The sequence below is a fragment of the Lepus europaeus genome, chromosome 11 (assembly GCF_033115175.1).
Source record: "Lepus europaeus isolate LE1 chromosome 11, mLepTim1.pri, whole genome shotgun sequence".
Taxonomy (NCBI): domain Eukaryota; kingdom Metazoa; phylum Chordata; class Mammalia; order Lagomorpha; family Leporidae; genus Lepus; species Lepus europaeus.
In genome coordinates, this window is record NC_084837.1 from 15,313,884 (window position 1) to 15,331,023 (window position 17,140).

At 38.6% G+C, this 17,140-nt stretch overlaps 1 protein-coding gene across 1 annotated transcript in view; it reads right to left on the reverse strand.

Annotated features, from left to right (window-relative positions):
- The window catches only part of GABRB3 (gamma-aminobutyric acid type A receptor subunit beta3), a 220,938-nt gene that overhangs the window by 28,722 nt on the left and 175,076 nt on the right, over positions 1–17,140 (reverse strand). The window contains exons 5-6 of the mRNA XM_062204564.1: positions 13,113–13,195; positions 9,770–9,907 (exon numbers count right to left, since the gene is read on the reverse strand). Of these exons, the coding sequence (XP_062060548.1) occupies positions 9,770–9,907; positions 13,113–13,195 (221 nt within the window). The remainder of the gene's footprint in view (positions 1–9,769; positions 9,908–13,112; positions 13,196–17,140) is intronic.

The following is a 17,140-nucleotide window of genomic DNA, read 5'->3' on the forward strand; positions in this document are numbered from 1 at the left end:
TCATTAATGAATAAAACAATATTTTGACATTTATTTTTGGATACTAGAAAATTCACATATATTACCTAAAATGTTTTATCATTGTTCATTTTGGAACTTTTTCTTTTTTTTAGTCTTGGCTGGAGTGTTTTTTGAAAAACGTCAGAATATTTCACTATGCACATGTACCAAAGCAAAAAAGAAGGGAAATAAACAGCTGATAATTAAGAAGCATATTAATTAATCTGTTCTCTGGGTGTCTTGAAAAAAATCTCAAATTTTTTAACTCAAAGGAAACTAAAAAGTTATGAGTAAATTTCTGAATTTGCAAAAACTGTACATCCAAAATTTTGCTGGTGAGCATGACACATATTAAGGACTAATACAAAAGCTGAGGTCCTGGCCGGCGCCGTGGCTCAACAGGCTAATCCTCCACTTTGCGGCGCCGGCACACCGGGTTCTAATCCTGGTCGGGGCTCCTGATTCTGTCCCGGTTGCCCCTCTTCCAGGCCAGCTCTCTGCTATGGCCCGGGAAGGCAGTGGAGGATGGCTCAAGTGCTTGGGCCCTGCACCCACTGGGAGAGCAGGAGAAGCACCTGGCTCCTGCCTTCAGATCAGCGTGGTGCACCAGCCGCGGCAGCCATTGGAGGGTGAACCAATGGCAAAGGAAGACCTTTCTCTCTGTCTCTCTCTCTCACTGTCCACTCTGCCTGTCAAAAATTTAAAAAAAATTAAAAAATAAAAAAAAATAAAAAGCTGAGGTCCCAAATCGCAAACGGGTGACCTGTGTGTCCACAGAGATGTTTTAATGGGCTCTTTGTTAGCTTAATATATTTGTTCAAATAAATTTGATTTAGTGCTTTTAAACTGACCTGCCATTCGAATGCTTTGCTCATATTTGTACAGCTTGCTGCTATTAAAATCAAATTAATTCTTCTGAGTTTGAGCTTTCAAAACTTTTTTCAATAGCACAGTATTTTTGATAAATGTTTCATTTACATAATGTTATCACAAAAATACATAATTGACTTCTATTTTCTGAAATTTTATGATAAAATATTTTGTAAATTTTCTTTTCTACTGTAATGTAATAACAGCCCAAACTATATGCAGATTATATATTGAATCAACTCTAAACCTTTCTGGGAAAATAACGAGGGGTGAGAAGTAAACCATGATATTTAGGTACTACGGAATAGGTGACCCAAGCACTGGAACTAATTAGAAAAAAATGAATAAAATTCAAATACATTTTCTTGAAGGCACTGGGGAGAAGATGATGAACAGTAAAAATCTGTAGCAACATATGTGAGAAAAAGGAAACAGAGATAGCAGTCCATGTTTCAGGGAGCTGTAGTCTTTGGAAGAGAGATAACGAACTAAGCAGAACTCTGGACAATTCATGCGTGGAAGGGAGAAAAAACCGGAGAGTGATGGGCAAGAAGGGAGCCCAGCATACAGCTTTACACTTGGGTTGGCTACACTGGTGCAAAGAATTCTGGGTAAGCTGTGAAGATAAGTCATGTATGCACAAAGACTGAAATTGAATTCAGAATTACCTGGATCCCAGAAAGCAGATGAAGCACAGATCTTTTCTGATAAACAAGTCAGGTGAGATTTTCCAGAATGAAGCAAAAGGAGAAAATAAAATGTAAGACACAGAAAGGAGGGAGGCATGTATAGACCACATAGTGAGATGACGGAACAAGTGCATAATTGGGATTCTGGGAGAAGAGGAGACAGAACGGAGCAAAAGCAGTGTTTGAAAAGAGGATGGTTGACAGTGCTCAAAAACGGCTGAAAGGACTCCAGACAAAGATTCAGGATGAACCATGAAACCCCAAAATAATTACTGGGAGAATTTCAACCCAAGAGATCATAGTAATGTCAGTGGAAACCAAATAAAAAATAAACTTATCTAGAGGAGGAAGGAATAAAGATTCCTTTCAAAATAGCACCAATTAGACCTACAAGTGTCTTCTTAACAAAAATAATGGAAGTCAGAGACAAAGAAATATCTTCAAATGGAGAAGAAAACGCAAGGAATGATCCAGATTTCCATCCCCAACAAATACCTTCATCCTGCAAAGCTAAATGATATAATGGTAAAAATAGATTAAGAAAAGCTGTTAAGAAATTTGTTGCCAGGATACATTAAAGAAAAATATTTAGGCAGAAGAAAAAAATTAGATAGAAGAAAAACATTTGCAGGGAGAAACCTGGAAATAAGTAAAGGATGAGTAATAAAGAATTATATAACTATATCTAAACATTGATTTCATTTAACAACATTAATACTATGTGAGGTTTAAAGTATACGTAGGGGCTGGTGCTGTGGCATAGTGGGTAAAGCCAACACCTGCAGTGCTGGCATCCCATATGGGTGCCAGTTCATGTCCCAGCTGCTCCAATTCCGATCCAGCTCTCTGCTATGGCTTGGGAAAGCAGAAGAAGATGGCCCAAGTCCTTGGATCCCTGCACCCCTGTGGGAGACCTGGAAGAAACTCCTGGCTCCTGGCTTTGGAGCAGTGCAGCTCCAGCCAATGCAGCCAATTGCGGAGTGAAGCAGAAGATGGAAGACCTTTTCTGCCTCTCCTTCTCTCTCTGTGTGTAACTCTGACTTTCAAATAAATAAATAAATCTTCAAAAAAAATAAAGTGTATGTAAATTAGGTAATAAGTCAGAAAGAAGATATATGGAGTCAAAAAACACTGAGGTTTATTTAAGAAGTGGTAGAAAAGTATGATCACAGATAAAGTATTAGAAATAATAAGCATGTTAACAAGGTTGTTCAATGCAGCATCACTGTTTTCTTAGAAATCCAAAAGAAACAGGAAATTAACGTTTGAACTATTTTACCAGTTCTAGCAATAGAAAACATAAAACATTTAGGAAAATTCACAAAGAAAGATTTCTACACACTCTCAGTCACTACTGATATGAGTCAAATGGGAACAGCATTTTGGAAAACATTTTGGTATAGCCAATTGAATCTGAGCATTCACAATTCCATTTTAATATACAGTCACACCACATATAAGATTTTTTCTTGTCATTATTCTCTGAGCAATACACTATAACAACTATTTACATAGCATTTACATTGCACTAGGTATTGCAAGTAAGCTAGAAATAATTTAAAGTACAAGAGAGGATATATGTAGGCTATACGCGAATAGGAAGCTTATTTGTGTAGGGGACTTGAATGTCCATGTATTTTGGTGTCCATGGGGTTAGAGGGTCCTGGACCAACCCCTGCATATATCAAGGAGCAACTGTATAATAAACATTTATGTGGCATATACTCACACAAAAAAAGAAAGATACAAGAATGTTCACAGTAGAGTTACTCATAGATATACATCAGCAGCAGAATGGATAAACAAATTGTGGTATATTTACACAGTAGTTAACAGGGGGAAAAAAAAAAGAAGGACATGGGTGGATTTCACAAATACCACGCTGAGTTCAGAAGGCAATCAGAAAATAACCCAAACTCTAGTATCCCATTAAGTAAGGTTCAAAACCAGCCAAAAATTACCTCTGGTATGATAAGTTAAGACAGTGGTTGGCTTTGGGAAGGAGAGCAGGAACAGAATTTGGAAGTGTCACCATAGGGACTTCTGAAATACCAGACCCAAACTTTTGACTGATTATGGATTATTTATTAAAAACACATTTAAAAGTTGAATGCTATTTAAAAATTATTACAATATTTACAAAGCTTTTTTAGAAAGTCAGTATCTTTTCAAGTTTATATCAAAATAATTTCAAAGACCTAGACTAATCTAAGTTTTCAGTATTTCCTGAAATTCAACCATAAAGCCCCATGAGTCCACAAAGGCAGGTTACACTATGTTAGCAGATTAAAAAAAAAAAAAGACTTATCTATGTATTTATGCAAAAGGAAGAGTGACAGATACAGAAGAAGGGAGGGAGAGGGGAAGAGAGAGAGAGAGAGAGAGAGAGAGAGAGAGAGAGAATCTTTCATCCATTGGCTTACTCTCTAAATGGCTGCAACAGCCAGACCTGGGCCAGGCACAAGCCAAGAGCCCGGAACTCTATCCTTTTTTTACCATGGAGATGGCAGGAACCCAAGTACCCAGACCATAATCTGCTGCTTTCCCAGGTAAAGCTGGATTAGAAGTGAAACAGTCAGGACTAGAATTGGTACTTTGATGTGTTAACATCTATTGACTATAGCAAATACATTCTTTATTTAAAGGATTAGAACAAAAATAAAATGTTAAGTAATCTCGAATGAAATACCTTGGCAGGCAGGCTGTGGTAGTGAGAGATCCTCCCACTTCTCCATCACAGTTTCTCTTGGTTGTTATGCATTGTTTTCAATCTCCCTCCCTCTGTTTCTTGGAAAGCCTATCAATGCATGCTTGCAGGTTCAGCTTAATCCTATAGGCTATAGATGCTAAAGAATGATTTAAATAATTGCTGCATAAATGTTTTAGCTAAAAAGGAATTTTGGTAATAGATCCAGGATTTTCCAAGAAAACAGTAGACTTAAACAGTGAGTTGTATACAAGGGATTTCATGAAGGCAATTTATTCTTTTCTGTTTGACTTGCCAGGAGAATCTGAAGTTGGTATATTGAGTGTATCCTAAACATGGGTTATGAACAAATACCTTGCTTTAATTTTCTTCCTTGAATACCTGTTAAATATACGCATGAAAGTAATAATTCATGACAGCTGATTAAAAAAAAAAAAACTGATGCAATGTATGATTCAAAACTTTCCAAAGGAAAAAGATAACTGGAAGAAAAGCTCAAGGAAGATCAAGCAGAGGGTTGATGTGTGAACTGTCCACTGATGAATTTACTAGTTTCTGACAGGAGAAATAGAGGATGAAAATATCTCAGGTGGCAGAAAAAAAACAGGTGCAAAAGACTTTGGATAAAATGAAGAAGTGAATGGAAGACAGAAGAAATTAAATGTAACAACAAAATAAATATCATGTGAGTTAAACTGAAGAAAACTGAAGAAGAAAGGTTGGCGCTAGACAGGTATCCAGTCCTGCAGGCAAAGGGCAGTTTGAAAGGTTCTGGAGCTGGGCTGCAGCTGAATGAGCATAAAGCTGGTGCCTTCTAACACAGTAGCAGAGAGGAAGATGGATTTGAAAGCAGCAGGCTATTTTCTTGTAATAGACAACCTGGGTGTTAGAAGAAGAAATTCCAGGTCACAAGGCTAGAACTTGTGGCTTCCAATCCAAAGGTCTATTTTTAGAAACCTGCATAAAAGCATGGTTCATCGAAAAGGTGTGGCCCACTGATACATGGCATAGAAGAGGGAGAGATATAGGAACTGGAATTGAGCTCTCCAGACATTGCTTATCACCACATTATGTTTTCCAGGGTTTTTGTAAAAAACATTTACAGATGTAATCTCTTTAAAGAAATTTTGTAACATTAGCAGATAAAAGTGCAAAAAAAATCACTTTTATAAAGTGTAGAGACTAGTTTTTGAAATTTTTATTAAAAATACATGAAGGGTTCCTTCGCATCAGAGACTGACATCTCTGTTTTCTAGCTACACTACACAGACTTGGTTAAATTATTATTATTCTTGAACTTCTGTTTTCTTATATGAATGTTCAAGGGACATTACTAGCAATTATTTAAAACAAGGTGGTGTGAAATCAAATTTAGCACATCACCACTACAGTTAAAAGCTAGAGTAGATGCAGTTTTGCTTCACTTTCTTTGCAGTTGTAAATGGGTTGAAATACTTTCTCCAAAACATCTTTGTTGAACCATGTTAGGAGCTGAATAATCATTTTAATGTTAATTAACTCAGCTACTGCTTTCACAATTATAGAGTACAGTTTTCTCTTTCTGAACAAAGGTATACTTAATTTCCACTGAGGGCCATACAGACTTTATGTCAATTTTATTAACACATAAGATTTGAGTGCCTTGATTATTTGAATGCACAATAAAAAGTCATAATTTATACATTTCTCTTTCACAGAAATGATTCATTTGAATATATCCTTAGTAATGGTGGTCAAATTTCCTCTCAATTCAATGATCACTTTTCAACTTAGTTACTGAGTAGATTAGACACTGGTATATGCATTAAGAATACAAATATAAACCCAAATTCTCTCTAAGCTTAAGAATCCCTCAAACTGGCAATTATGAGTCAGTTACTTAATGCACAGTAGCCCAGGAGAATACTGTCATATTTTTCTAATATGCAAAGCTCTAGCCAGCTACTAGGGTATTTATTCTCAGACTCCTCAAAATATGCCTTATCCCTGATCCCACAGATTTAATTAATGGCAGCTAATCATTGTTTACTACCGGCTAGGCACTGTTCTAGAACCTGTATTTATACTAATCCACATAATTCTCCTAACAATCCTATCAAATAAACACTCTTCATAGCTCTGTTTTGTAAAGAAGTTGAATTACTTGTTGTGGCTACACTGCTAGAAAGTCCAGAATTAGTCCAGAGTTAGGACATAATGTAAACTTTGGCAGTCTGGCTCCAGGATCTGAGATGTTAAACCCTGCATATGTTCTGTCTCTAACAGATTTCAGTGAGTTCTCTTGTGGTTTACTTCCTTCTCAACACACCTCTGCAAAGAGGTAAATGAGGCCATCTGGGGAGTATCACTGAAATCATGGAGCTCCACTGAGCTATCCTACTGGCCAAGACCCTCTTGTTACTCTCTTTGTTCCACAGTATTGTCCCATGCCTCATTTACACCAATTCCAAAAGACATATCCACGCTTCACCTTTGAATGTTGTTCCCTGCCTGATAACCTGCAAACCCATGTTAGCCAAGAGGTGGATTAGAACAGCACTGGAAGAAAACCACAGCAAGGGGTCTTCAACAAAGTCCTCAAGGGGTAGCACAAGGGTGAAACAGGCAAGGTACAAAAATTTCTCTTCCATAACTATGATAACAAGAATCCCTGGAAAATTTTTATGTTTTTTTAAGCATGTCTTTTTTATTTGAAAGGTAGAGTGACAGACACACACACACACACACACATACAGCATCTTTCATCTATTGGTTCACTGCTCAAATGGCCACAACAGACAGGGCTGGGGCAGGCTGAAGCCTGGAACCTGGAACTGCCTTGGATCTCTCAAATGGTGGTAGGGACCCAAGTACTTGAGCCATCTTCTGCTGCTTTCCCAGATGCATTTATAACAGTGTCACAAGTGACAGCTTAAACCACTGTGCCACAGTGCTGTCTCTCTGAATTTTTGAAACTGGGGGCTCCCTGTCTCTGCTGATCTTGCAGCCACCACCCTGCAATGCTGGTGTGGCTGCCTTGTGTTCTCATGCTGAAGGAAACAGAAGTGGACAGAATCCTCAAGGCTTCCAATAAGCATCCAGAACTTTCTTGCCCTAATCCCTCTTTCTCAGGCTAGAAAGTCCCTGTACTGGTCAAAGTCTCAGTTTATAACACTTGCAGAAATGAAAATAAATTAGCTTAGCAGTTAATTTTAAAATATTTTTAAATGATGTGGCCAATGTCATTTCTTCATGTTTAGGTGAATTAGAATAATTTTAAATTCCAAGCTCTTTGAAGGATGAGAGATTTTAAACTCCTTGGTGCTGAGACCTGTGTTGTACCCAGTAAATGCAGGAACCCAGTAAGTGTAAGGTAGACATGATGTGTCATTCTGATGGGTATTCAAATAGTTTGAAGATTCTCTCCCATCCATGTAGTGTGTATCTTCTCCAGACATGTTAAGGATATTTTTCACTATGTATATACTTAAAAGAAAGAGATCGCACCTAGAGAAGAATGTCATAAAGGAACTGAGTGAGTGGATTGAGAGAGACCATTCCAAGTGGCTGCAGTATCTTGTGGCAGTTATGCATTCTCAACAAACTACGTATGGGGCTTTCTGCGGAGGATGCACAAAAATGCAATAGAAGATCCTCATGACAACACACTCCTGGCCACAACTGCAATTTTCTAAACAAAGGCAGGCACAGGCAAGATAACTCCACTGTGAGAATACTACCCTTGTGTTCTGAGAAGAGCTTTTGCACACACCACTCAGAGCCTGGAACTATTTTAACCCCAGTTTCAGAGATGATAAATTATTTTATTCAATACATTACAAAGTAGCTTTCTCAGCTGTGGACACCACCTCTTAATGACAAGTCACGTTCCTACAGGTCTCACCACCCAACAGAAGAAAGCATTTCAGTGTGTCCTTCATGGAGCCTGCAGGGACATTTGCAGAGCCTCTTGTGACAGAGGATAGAGCAACACTGAAAAACAATGCACTGATTTGTGTTTTAAAACTTTGGGCTTTGACTCTCCTTATCGTGTACATTGACTCTTAGAGGCTAAGTGGGGAGAAGGGACTGGGGATGACTTTAACTCATTGTTCACTTATTCAATGCTGCACTCATGATGTGTCTGGGATTATGCAAGCTGAGGGCAAGGAGAGGGTGAGCCAAGGCCAGGAGCCCTTGAAGGAGAAGGTACAGTGAGCTGTGAGCAAAGAACACAGGTAGTTGGTGTAGCACTATGGAGAGGCATAGCCTGGGGGCTGTGGTGGATACAGTAGATCAAAAAGACTCGACAGAGGAAGTGGCATCTAAATGAAGCTGAGTAATGAGTCAGAACTGGCTGGATGAAGCAGAGGCAGGTAACCGTGGGTCAACGGCATTCAACCCACAGGAAACAAGCAAAGTAGGCCTGCTGGCTACATGAATGTCATTCCAGAATTGGAACTTATTCCTACTACAAGTTGTTCAAGCAACACAGACAGATCTGTCTTCACTTAGTGCTTTTAACCCAGAGTCTTTAGTCTTGATGATATCTTATAGGTTAGAAAGCAGTTCCATTCATTAATTACAATACAGAGCATACACTAAGAATACAAAACTAATGAGAAAGTGGTGGAAAATATACATGGGTGAAAATTTAGTAACATCTCAGCAAGAACAGGTAGAAGAGTAAAAGGTATCATCTCAGTGTTTAGACAGCTGAAACAAAAGCAGCAAAACTTAAGCCATTGCAACTTTAACCAGATAACATCAGGTAAAGATGATCATCCAGTGAGGCAAAGCTAACTGCAGATAACCCATGTTCCTGGTCCACCGCAGTGGTCTTCTAGTCCAGCATAAGGACAAGGTGGCTAACTATAGGGAATCTTCCCTCTTTAAAAAAAATATTTTATTTATCTGAAAGGCAGAGTTAAAGAGATCGAGAAAGAGAGCTATTTTTCATCCGTTGGTTCACTACCTCAAATGGCCCCCACAGCAAGGGCTTGGCCAGGTTGAAGCCAGGAGCTTCCTCCAGGTCTCCTCTGTGGGCACAGGGGCCTAAGCACTTGAGCCATCCATTTATGACCTCGCAAGCACATTAGCAGGGAGCTGGACTAGAAGGGGGGTATCTTGTGCCTATATGGGATGCTTGCATCGAAGGCAGTGGCTTTACCTGTTATGATACAATGCAGACCCTTAGGAAGTCTTTTTCTTTCCCCTTCCTTCCCGCCTCCAAGGCCATCAGCGGCCTCTTTACTGCTCCAAAATGAGTGTTTCTTGTGTTATCAATTGGCTGGCTAATTCAGCCTCAATCTCTCACCTTTCAGTGTCCAGCCCCAGACATTGTCACCCTCTCAAGTGGTCCTCTCTGGCCATCAAAGCTTTAGATGTGAAGAAAAAGGGTGCAAGGATGAGTCAATGGTGATGGCACCTCTTTTGAGGACCCTTCATTGAGACTTAATCACAGTGTGTTTTGTCAGGAGACTATCACAGCAGTGCAGGGATCATGAGTGGCCCATTTTCTCACCTGTGGCGAAGACGACATTCCTCGAGACCAGACGATGCTCCACAATGGAGAACTGCGGGAGCTCAATCCTTTCCACTCCAGTGACAGCCTTGTCCCCGCCACGCCAGTAAAATTCAATGTCATCTGTGGTGTAGCCATCTGCCAGCAGAGAGAAGCAGAGACATGGGTATATGAAACAACATCATCTTGTATATATGCACGGCTAAAGAAACTCTCATGAGTAAAATGGGAGTAACAACTTGGCCATGCTTGAAGCAGATTTGTTTAATGTGCTTATCTGCAAGAAGTATCATCAAACAACAAACTTTCAGAGATTCTTGTGTTACCTCCACTGTTTGTACCTTGCTGATGTTGAAAACTAGAGAAGCTGGGGAAACCAGATGTTCTACCTGGAATTCTGTTAGCAAAGTATAGCTTTTAGATATGCCCCCAGACAACACAAAGACATGCATTCAAAACATCTTAAAAGCAATGGATAAGATGATTTTAGTGAAAATTAGAATTCAAGTATGGAGAATTCAAAAAATAACTCCTTTCAAATGCTATTGAACAGTAGAAAAACTGAGGGTGACTTTAACTATTCAATGCTCGATTACACAGATGGATGTGTAGAGCAAAAGCAGTGATCTCATTGGCACTTGGGGATTGGTTCACCAGCTCTTCCTGGCATGTGGTCAGCCAACTTTAGAAATGCTTTGTGTTGGGGTACTCCTAACCATTAGAGAATTGAGCAAATGGTCTCGTAAGAATGAGGAGTGATCATTAACTGGATTATAGCTCCAAACTCAGTTCATATCACACTGCTCATGTCCACTTGTTAGTTAACCAGTGCTTCTGGAGAATGAGAAAATGGCACAATAATGTACAGGAGTCAGATTAGATCAACTTTATCAATACGACTGATTAAAACACATATCTTTAGAAAACCTTAGATTGACTATAACAGCATTTTTTGTTTTAACGTATCATTCAACAAAAAGTTAGACATAAGATTCATGCTTGACAAACAAATGGGTCAAAGCTGCAGGACTGACTGCTCCCCACAACTAACACCACCTCACTTGCCCCATCCGCTGTCCTGTTTGAGAGCATGAGGGTTGTCACACCTACTGTCTGCTCCCTTCTTTCTGAGTTCCTTCACTTCCATTCTCACCTGTCAGTCACAACAATCTTTAATAAAGCACACTACTTAGCATGCCATCCCTCTGCTTAACTCCCAAATGTTTCTCAGTGCAATTAACAAGTCCTAACTCCTTACGAGGACTTCACAATCCCATATAACTTGACCCTTAGTGTCTCCATTCCCTCTTCTTCACTCATTTAGCCTGCATCCCTGGCCTCCTCTTGCAGATCAGAGCAGGCTGTGCCCTGGGCTTCAGTGTTTTCTGTGGGGACCTACTTTCAGACCTCTGTGAGGCTCATTCTTCACCACAGTTGCTTGTTGACTTAGATAAAACCTTGCAGAAGCCCTACATGCCACACTATTTCATGGGTGACTTCACAGTCCTTATCACCCTTTACCAGACTGTATTGTCTTCAAAGCATCTATAATTGTGTCTCATCCAATCACTTACTGCCTTTTCTGGAATCTAAGTGCCACAAAGGCAAACTTTTTGTCTGTGTTCTCTGTATACTCCTGTACTCACAGCTGTACCTGCATAGAGTTGATATTCAGTATCTTTTGGCTGAAACTGCGGATCAATGAATATCATCATGGTTAGAAATAAAGCCACATCTTTCTGCTATCCATTTCTAATACAGAGATATGAATAATTAGGCCACCAGAAAATTAGGAGAACCCTTCTTCCACTCCAGTGCTTTATCTTTGGATTCTCTGCTACGGAAGGGCCTCACACACTGAGAGAATCTTTTTGCCAGAACTTCCTGCTCATTCTTCCCTGCAGCCCACACATCACAGCAATAGAATCCACACTCTCAGAAGTCACTCAGTGTGTGTTCAGAAAGTTGGGATACCCAGAGCTGCTTCCCTGCTAAGATACCAAAATTTGCTTTCCTAAAATTCATTGATTTATTGCAGTTGTGTCCTCTGGTGACAGAGAATCCATTGAACTTCCTAGGATAGTGCTTCAACTGTTAAGAAATCACCAACTTTAGCCTGAGCCTTCTGTCCACTATGGTAAATGTCCACAGATGAATTATGCATCCCTTGACATGATTTTATGTCTCTACTTTTTCTCTGAAAGCACAGTTTTCAGAGCACATAACAGTGATGTAGTGTGGAAGTGAAGGCACAGTGGGGACAGCTTCATTCAGGACCTGCACACTAGCCCACCACCAATTTCTCAATAAATTTATTTACAGGGTCATTGCATTCTCACCATAATGCCATCAAGTGACGCTGAAAGCCAAAAGCATTTAACCAGCAAAAATTCAGTATAAATACTGACAAGCCTCAATCCAACTGAGACTAATTATAAACCAGTCTGTGATTGGCCAAGGAAAATGGCATTAACAACATCCAGACATGCCAAAGGATGAAGCTCAGTTATCAGGAGGGAAACCTGTTTTTTGGGTTTTGTAGACACAGTTCTCATCCTTTACACCCAAGTACTCAATGTTAAATTATCAATTAAGCATCTTAATATTCTTCAAATTGAAGATAAATGACAAGATGCAAAATAGCCTCCTTGTAAAGCCAGCAAACTGGGAAATGAGTTTTACTCTGACTGCCCAGAGTCCCAGGAGTCCAGCCACTATTGCATGGTGAAACATATTGTAAGAAAATTACATCTCAATGTCTGGTCTCTTCTCATTGGATGGACTGACAAGGGAGCATTTGTTTTCTCATACTTCAGCAGAGCAAACTCTCTTAATCAGATTAAAATGAAGACTTCTTGGTACTGAGACTTCCTCTCCCTATCTCTCTCTCCCTCCATTTCTCTCTCTCTCTCTCTCTCTCTCTCTCTCTCTCTCTCTCTCTCTCTTTTTTCTCTGTGTCTCTGTTTCTCTCCGGTATGTCAGTGAAATCTGCAGAGTGAATAGCAGTAGAGGATGGCCCAAGTCCTTGGGCCCCCGCACCCAAATGGGAGACCTGGAAGAAGCTCCAGGCTCCTGGCTTCGGATCAACACAGCTCCGGCCATTGCGGCCAACTGGGGAGTGAACCAGCGGATGGAAGACTTCTCTCTGCCTCTCCTTCTCTCTCTGTGTAACTCTGACTTTCAAATAAATAAATAAATCTTAAAAAAAAAAAAACTATAACAAGAAAATCATGTTCCCTTGTGAAATATGCTAAACAATGACAAAAGTAGAGGATCTTTTCCCTTGGAAAATATGCTAAAACACAAAGTGGAAGAAAAATGGAACTCAGACAAAGATACACACAGCTTTCAATCTCCAAAGTGCAGTTCTGTTCATCCAGTGGGTATCTTCTGAGGTCCATCATGCAGGCTGCTGTCGTGGTGATTCTGAAACACAAAGAGGGATGGAGATATCACAGATGGGGTGAGAAATGTAGCAGGGAATCCTTCAAGACAAATCACAAGTAAACACATATGTAGGATCTTTTTCCTCAAAGTAAACCTGAATAAACATCATTCACAATATATGCTGAGAACCTTGAATGAATAAACTCTTTTCATTATACTACAGACCTGCTTTATGAAGAAAAACAACACAAAACTTTATTTTATTATGGAAAAACATTTTAATTCACAAAATTGCATATACTTATAGTATATGACACAATGTTTTGAAATTTGTATATACTGTGTAGTGGCTAAATTGAGATAATTAACATATATATTACCTCACATCATTATCTCTTGTTTTGTAATAAGACCTAAGATCTACTTTCTTAGCAATTTTTAATTCTACAGCACATTGCTATCAACTATAGTCACTAGATAGGGCCCAAAATATTAAAGCTTAAAAAACTATTTTTTGAGTCTTACTGACTTTGGATAATCAAGGATTTCCAAGGAAGCTTTTAGCCTCAGTTTTTGTCTTGTCTAACGGCTCTCTAACCTCTCTAGTACAGAGAACTTAAGTGAGAAACAACACTGCTGGGTTAAGATTGAGTTCTACTACTTCTATGTGTGATGCTAGAGTAGTTGTGTAGTCATGGGCTGCATTGCACCCAAACAATGACGTAACCTGCTTTCCCCCAGTGCAGGCCCCTCAGTATTCAGCTTTCTAAACTGGACAACCTTCACTGTGGATGTTCACAAGTAACCTATTAATACTTCAAGTAATGAGATAAGCCTTGATCCTATCAATATCCTAACCAAAACACCTGTCAAACACCAAGCAGGTACCACTTTTGATGGGCTTGTCTCATTTAATCTTTTTTTTTATTAAACTTTTATTTAATGAATATAAATTTCCAAAGTATAGCTTATGGGTTACAATGGCTTCCCCCCTCCCATAACTTCCCTCCCGCCCGCAACCCTCCCCCCTCCCGCTCCCTTTCCCCTTCCATTCATGTAAAGATTCATTTTCAATTCTCTTTGTATACAGAAGATCAGTTTAGTATATACTAGGTAAAGATTTCAACATTTTGCCCATTTAGCAACATCAAGTGAAAAAACTACCATTGGATTACTAATTATAGCATTAAATAGCAATGTACAGCACATTAAAGACAGAGATCCTACATAATTTTTTTTTCAAAATAATTCATTTTCTATGCCATTTCCATTTTAACACCAGGTTGTTTTTTTTTTCATTTCCAATTCTCTTTATATACAGAAGATCACTTCAGTATATAATTAGCAAAGACCTCATCAGTCTGCGCCCACACAGAAACGCAAAGTATAAAAATACTGTTTCAGTTCATTTAATCTTAATGCAGGTTCTGTTTAAGCAGGAGGCTGAGAAAAGTTCCATTTCTCAGTGACCGAGAGGAGCAGTGAGAGAAAATGTCAACATATTTGACAAACAGGTTCATAATAAATTTTTCTATACAGATAACATGCATGTGTCACCTGATCACCCACTATATGACCCATACTAATGATGAAAGCATTTTTCCAAATGTCATAACAGTCCCAATTATCCTTGGATGGATTTAAGGAGTATATTGCATTCTATAATCAGAAATCAACACTTAGTTCTTGAGTTTATTTTTCTGCACCATCTAATTTTCTAGCCAACTGAAATTTCAGCCTCACGCTTTCAAATCTGGCATGTTTAAGGGCAGACTGACAGCCCAACATCCACACAAGATGCTGTAAGAGAAAATCAGAGTACAGTTCTGCTAAAATGTTGACGTTGTATGAGGAAAATAAAAATGTTAATTTTTAAATTTTTCTACATATTTTTAAATTTTTCTACATATTTTTGTAGCCATTCAGTTGTACAATCATTGAGATTACTATTTCTTATTGTGTTTTCTTCTTATACATTCCCCAAACCACTCTAAAATACATGAATACACACACACACAAGTATGCAAAAATTGTCTATGGACATCATGTACCGCAGGCTCACACTTATTGTAACATCATGTAGACTGTTTTGTGGAAATTCCAGGCAATGGAAGGGGAACACAAGGCTGATGGGATTAGTGAGAGTATGCCCTTCTTTTCACCAAAGCAACTACTTTTCTACAGCGCAGCAGTAGTCCAGATCCTCCCATTTTGGTATAATGCTGAATATAAAATGGAGCCCTTTTTTTTTCCTATTTCATTGAAGAATAGATAGGAATATCCATTCACTACTTTCATTTGGAAGATATACTTAGAAACCCCCTGAGGATGGAGAGTGAGACACAACAGCCTGCTCATGCTACACAAGATAAGCACAAAGTGATGAATGGAGGAGGGAAAAAGCTCTGCTGGGCTGCTGGAACAATAGGCAAGAAAAGAGAAGGTAAGAGTAGAGGCAGAAAGAGTAACAAAGAAAGCTGTACAGCTCTCTGAGCTACAAAGCCCTCACCCAAGCTGGATAAACTTGTGACATGCTTGGAGAATGGACTCTGAATAAATCAGTGGAAAATTGCACTATTGGGGCTTTGTAGAAATCATAGAGGGGTGGCAGAATCTTGTACCAGAGAAGTGAGAGCAATCACACTCCTAGTGAATGGAGATCAACAAAAGGTAGATAAACAACAGTGACACCTGGGCTCTATCTGTGTAACTCCAACACTGTACACATCTTTGATATTTCCCTAAAATTCTTTTTGAATCAAAGGGACAATACTTATATTATCAATATCTAGTTCCACTTCTGTAATCTTTATGATCTTCGGAATTCCACTGCTATTTTTAGTGGTGAAACCAACCATTTGGGATAGAATATGACTGGGTGAGGATCTTCAGTAGTGTCTCTCTTTTTTAGTTTTCTTCTTTTTGTTTTGCTATTGACAGACAACAATGCTTAGAGTCTGGCTACAATGTATATTGCTGATAGAAAAGCAGAGAAATGTTGTTGCCCAGTTGTAGAAAATATGCCTACAATTAATAAACTCTTTTTTAACAGATAGTCACATTTTGAGGACTGAAATGCATGAAGTAAAAACAGACAGAAAGAACATCAACGAAGAGCGACAGTTAAGTGAGGATTAGATGACTGCACATTATAGAGATGGATGCTGCCTTATCATCTTTATGCTCAGGACAACAAGCAATCAGTGGCATAAAAATTTTACATAACACTAACTGAGCACATTTTGTAACACACTGAGCCATTAGAAAACAGACACAGCTTTCAAATCCAGGCAGTTTGAACACTACACTCTAATACTTCCTGATGACTTCTTCTACTTTAAAATGTAAAAGTTATAGTCAAATTTCACAGGCCAACTCAGGAAATATGGATCTCACTTTGGATGAAGAGCAATAGAGTAGAAAAGTTTACAGATGAGATTGATGATGATGATGATAGATGACAGACAGATGATATAGACAGAAACGGATTTTGCATAGCTCAAAATCATTAATGAAATTCTTAAATTTTAACAGGAACTCAAGTCACAAAGGGATCTTTCTAAAAAATCAGATTCCATGCCAGAATGTGTAGAGGGGTCTATGATTCCAAATTTCTCAGATGACGCTACTAGGTGATGTTATTTGTTGAGGAAGTAAACACAGTAGAAAGGAGAGGGAAAATTTGTGAAAGTTTCCCAAAGGCAGAGAAATAAAAAAAAAATGAAAATGAGGGAAGATGATAGATAAAATGAGTATGTAAAGAACCTTATTAGAGTAAAAACAAACAGTATTCAAGTCAACAAATTAAAATCAAACACAAAACAACCAAAAATTTAAAAAATTAGAATACAACATATTTCATAATATAAAACATGCTATTTTAAATACCTTTTAGTGCACAATTAGTAACATTAAGACCCTGAGGATATAAATGTAGAAGTGAAATTACTAAATCTTATAATTCTGTGTCTAAATTTTGAGTAA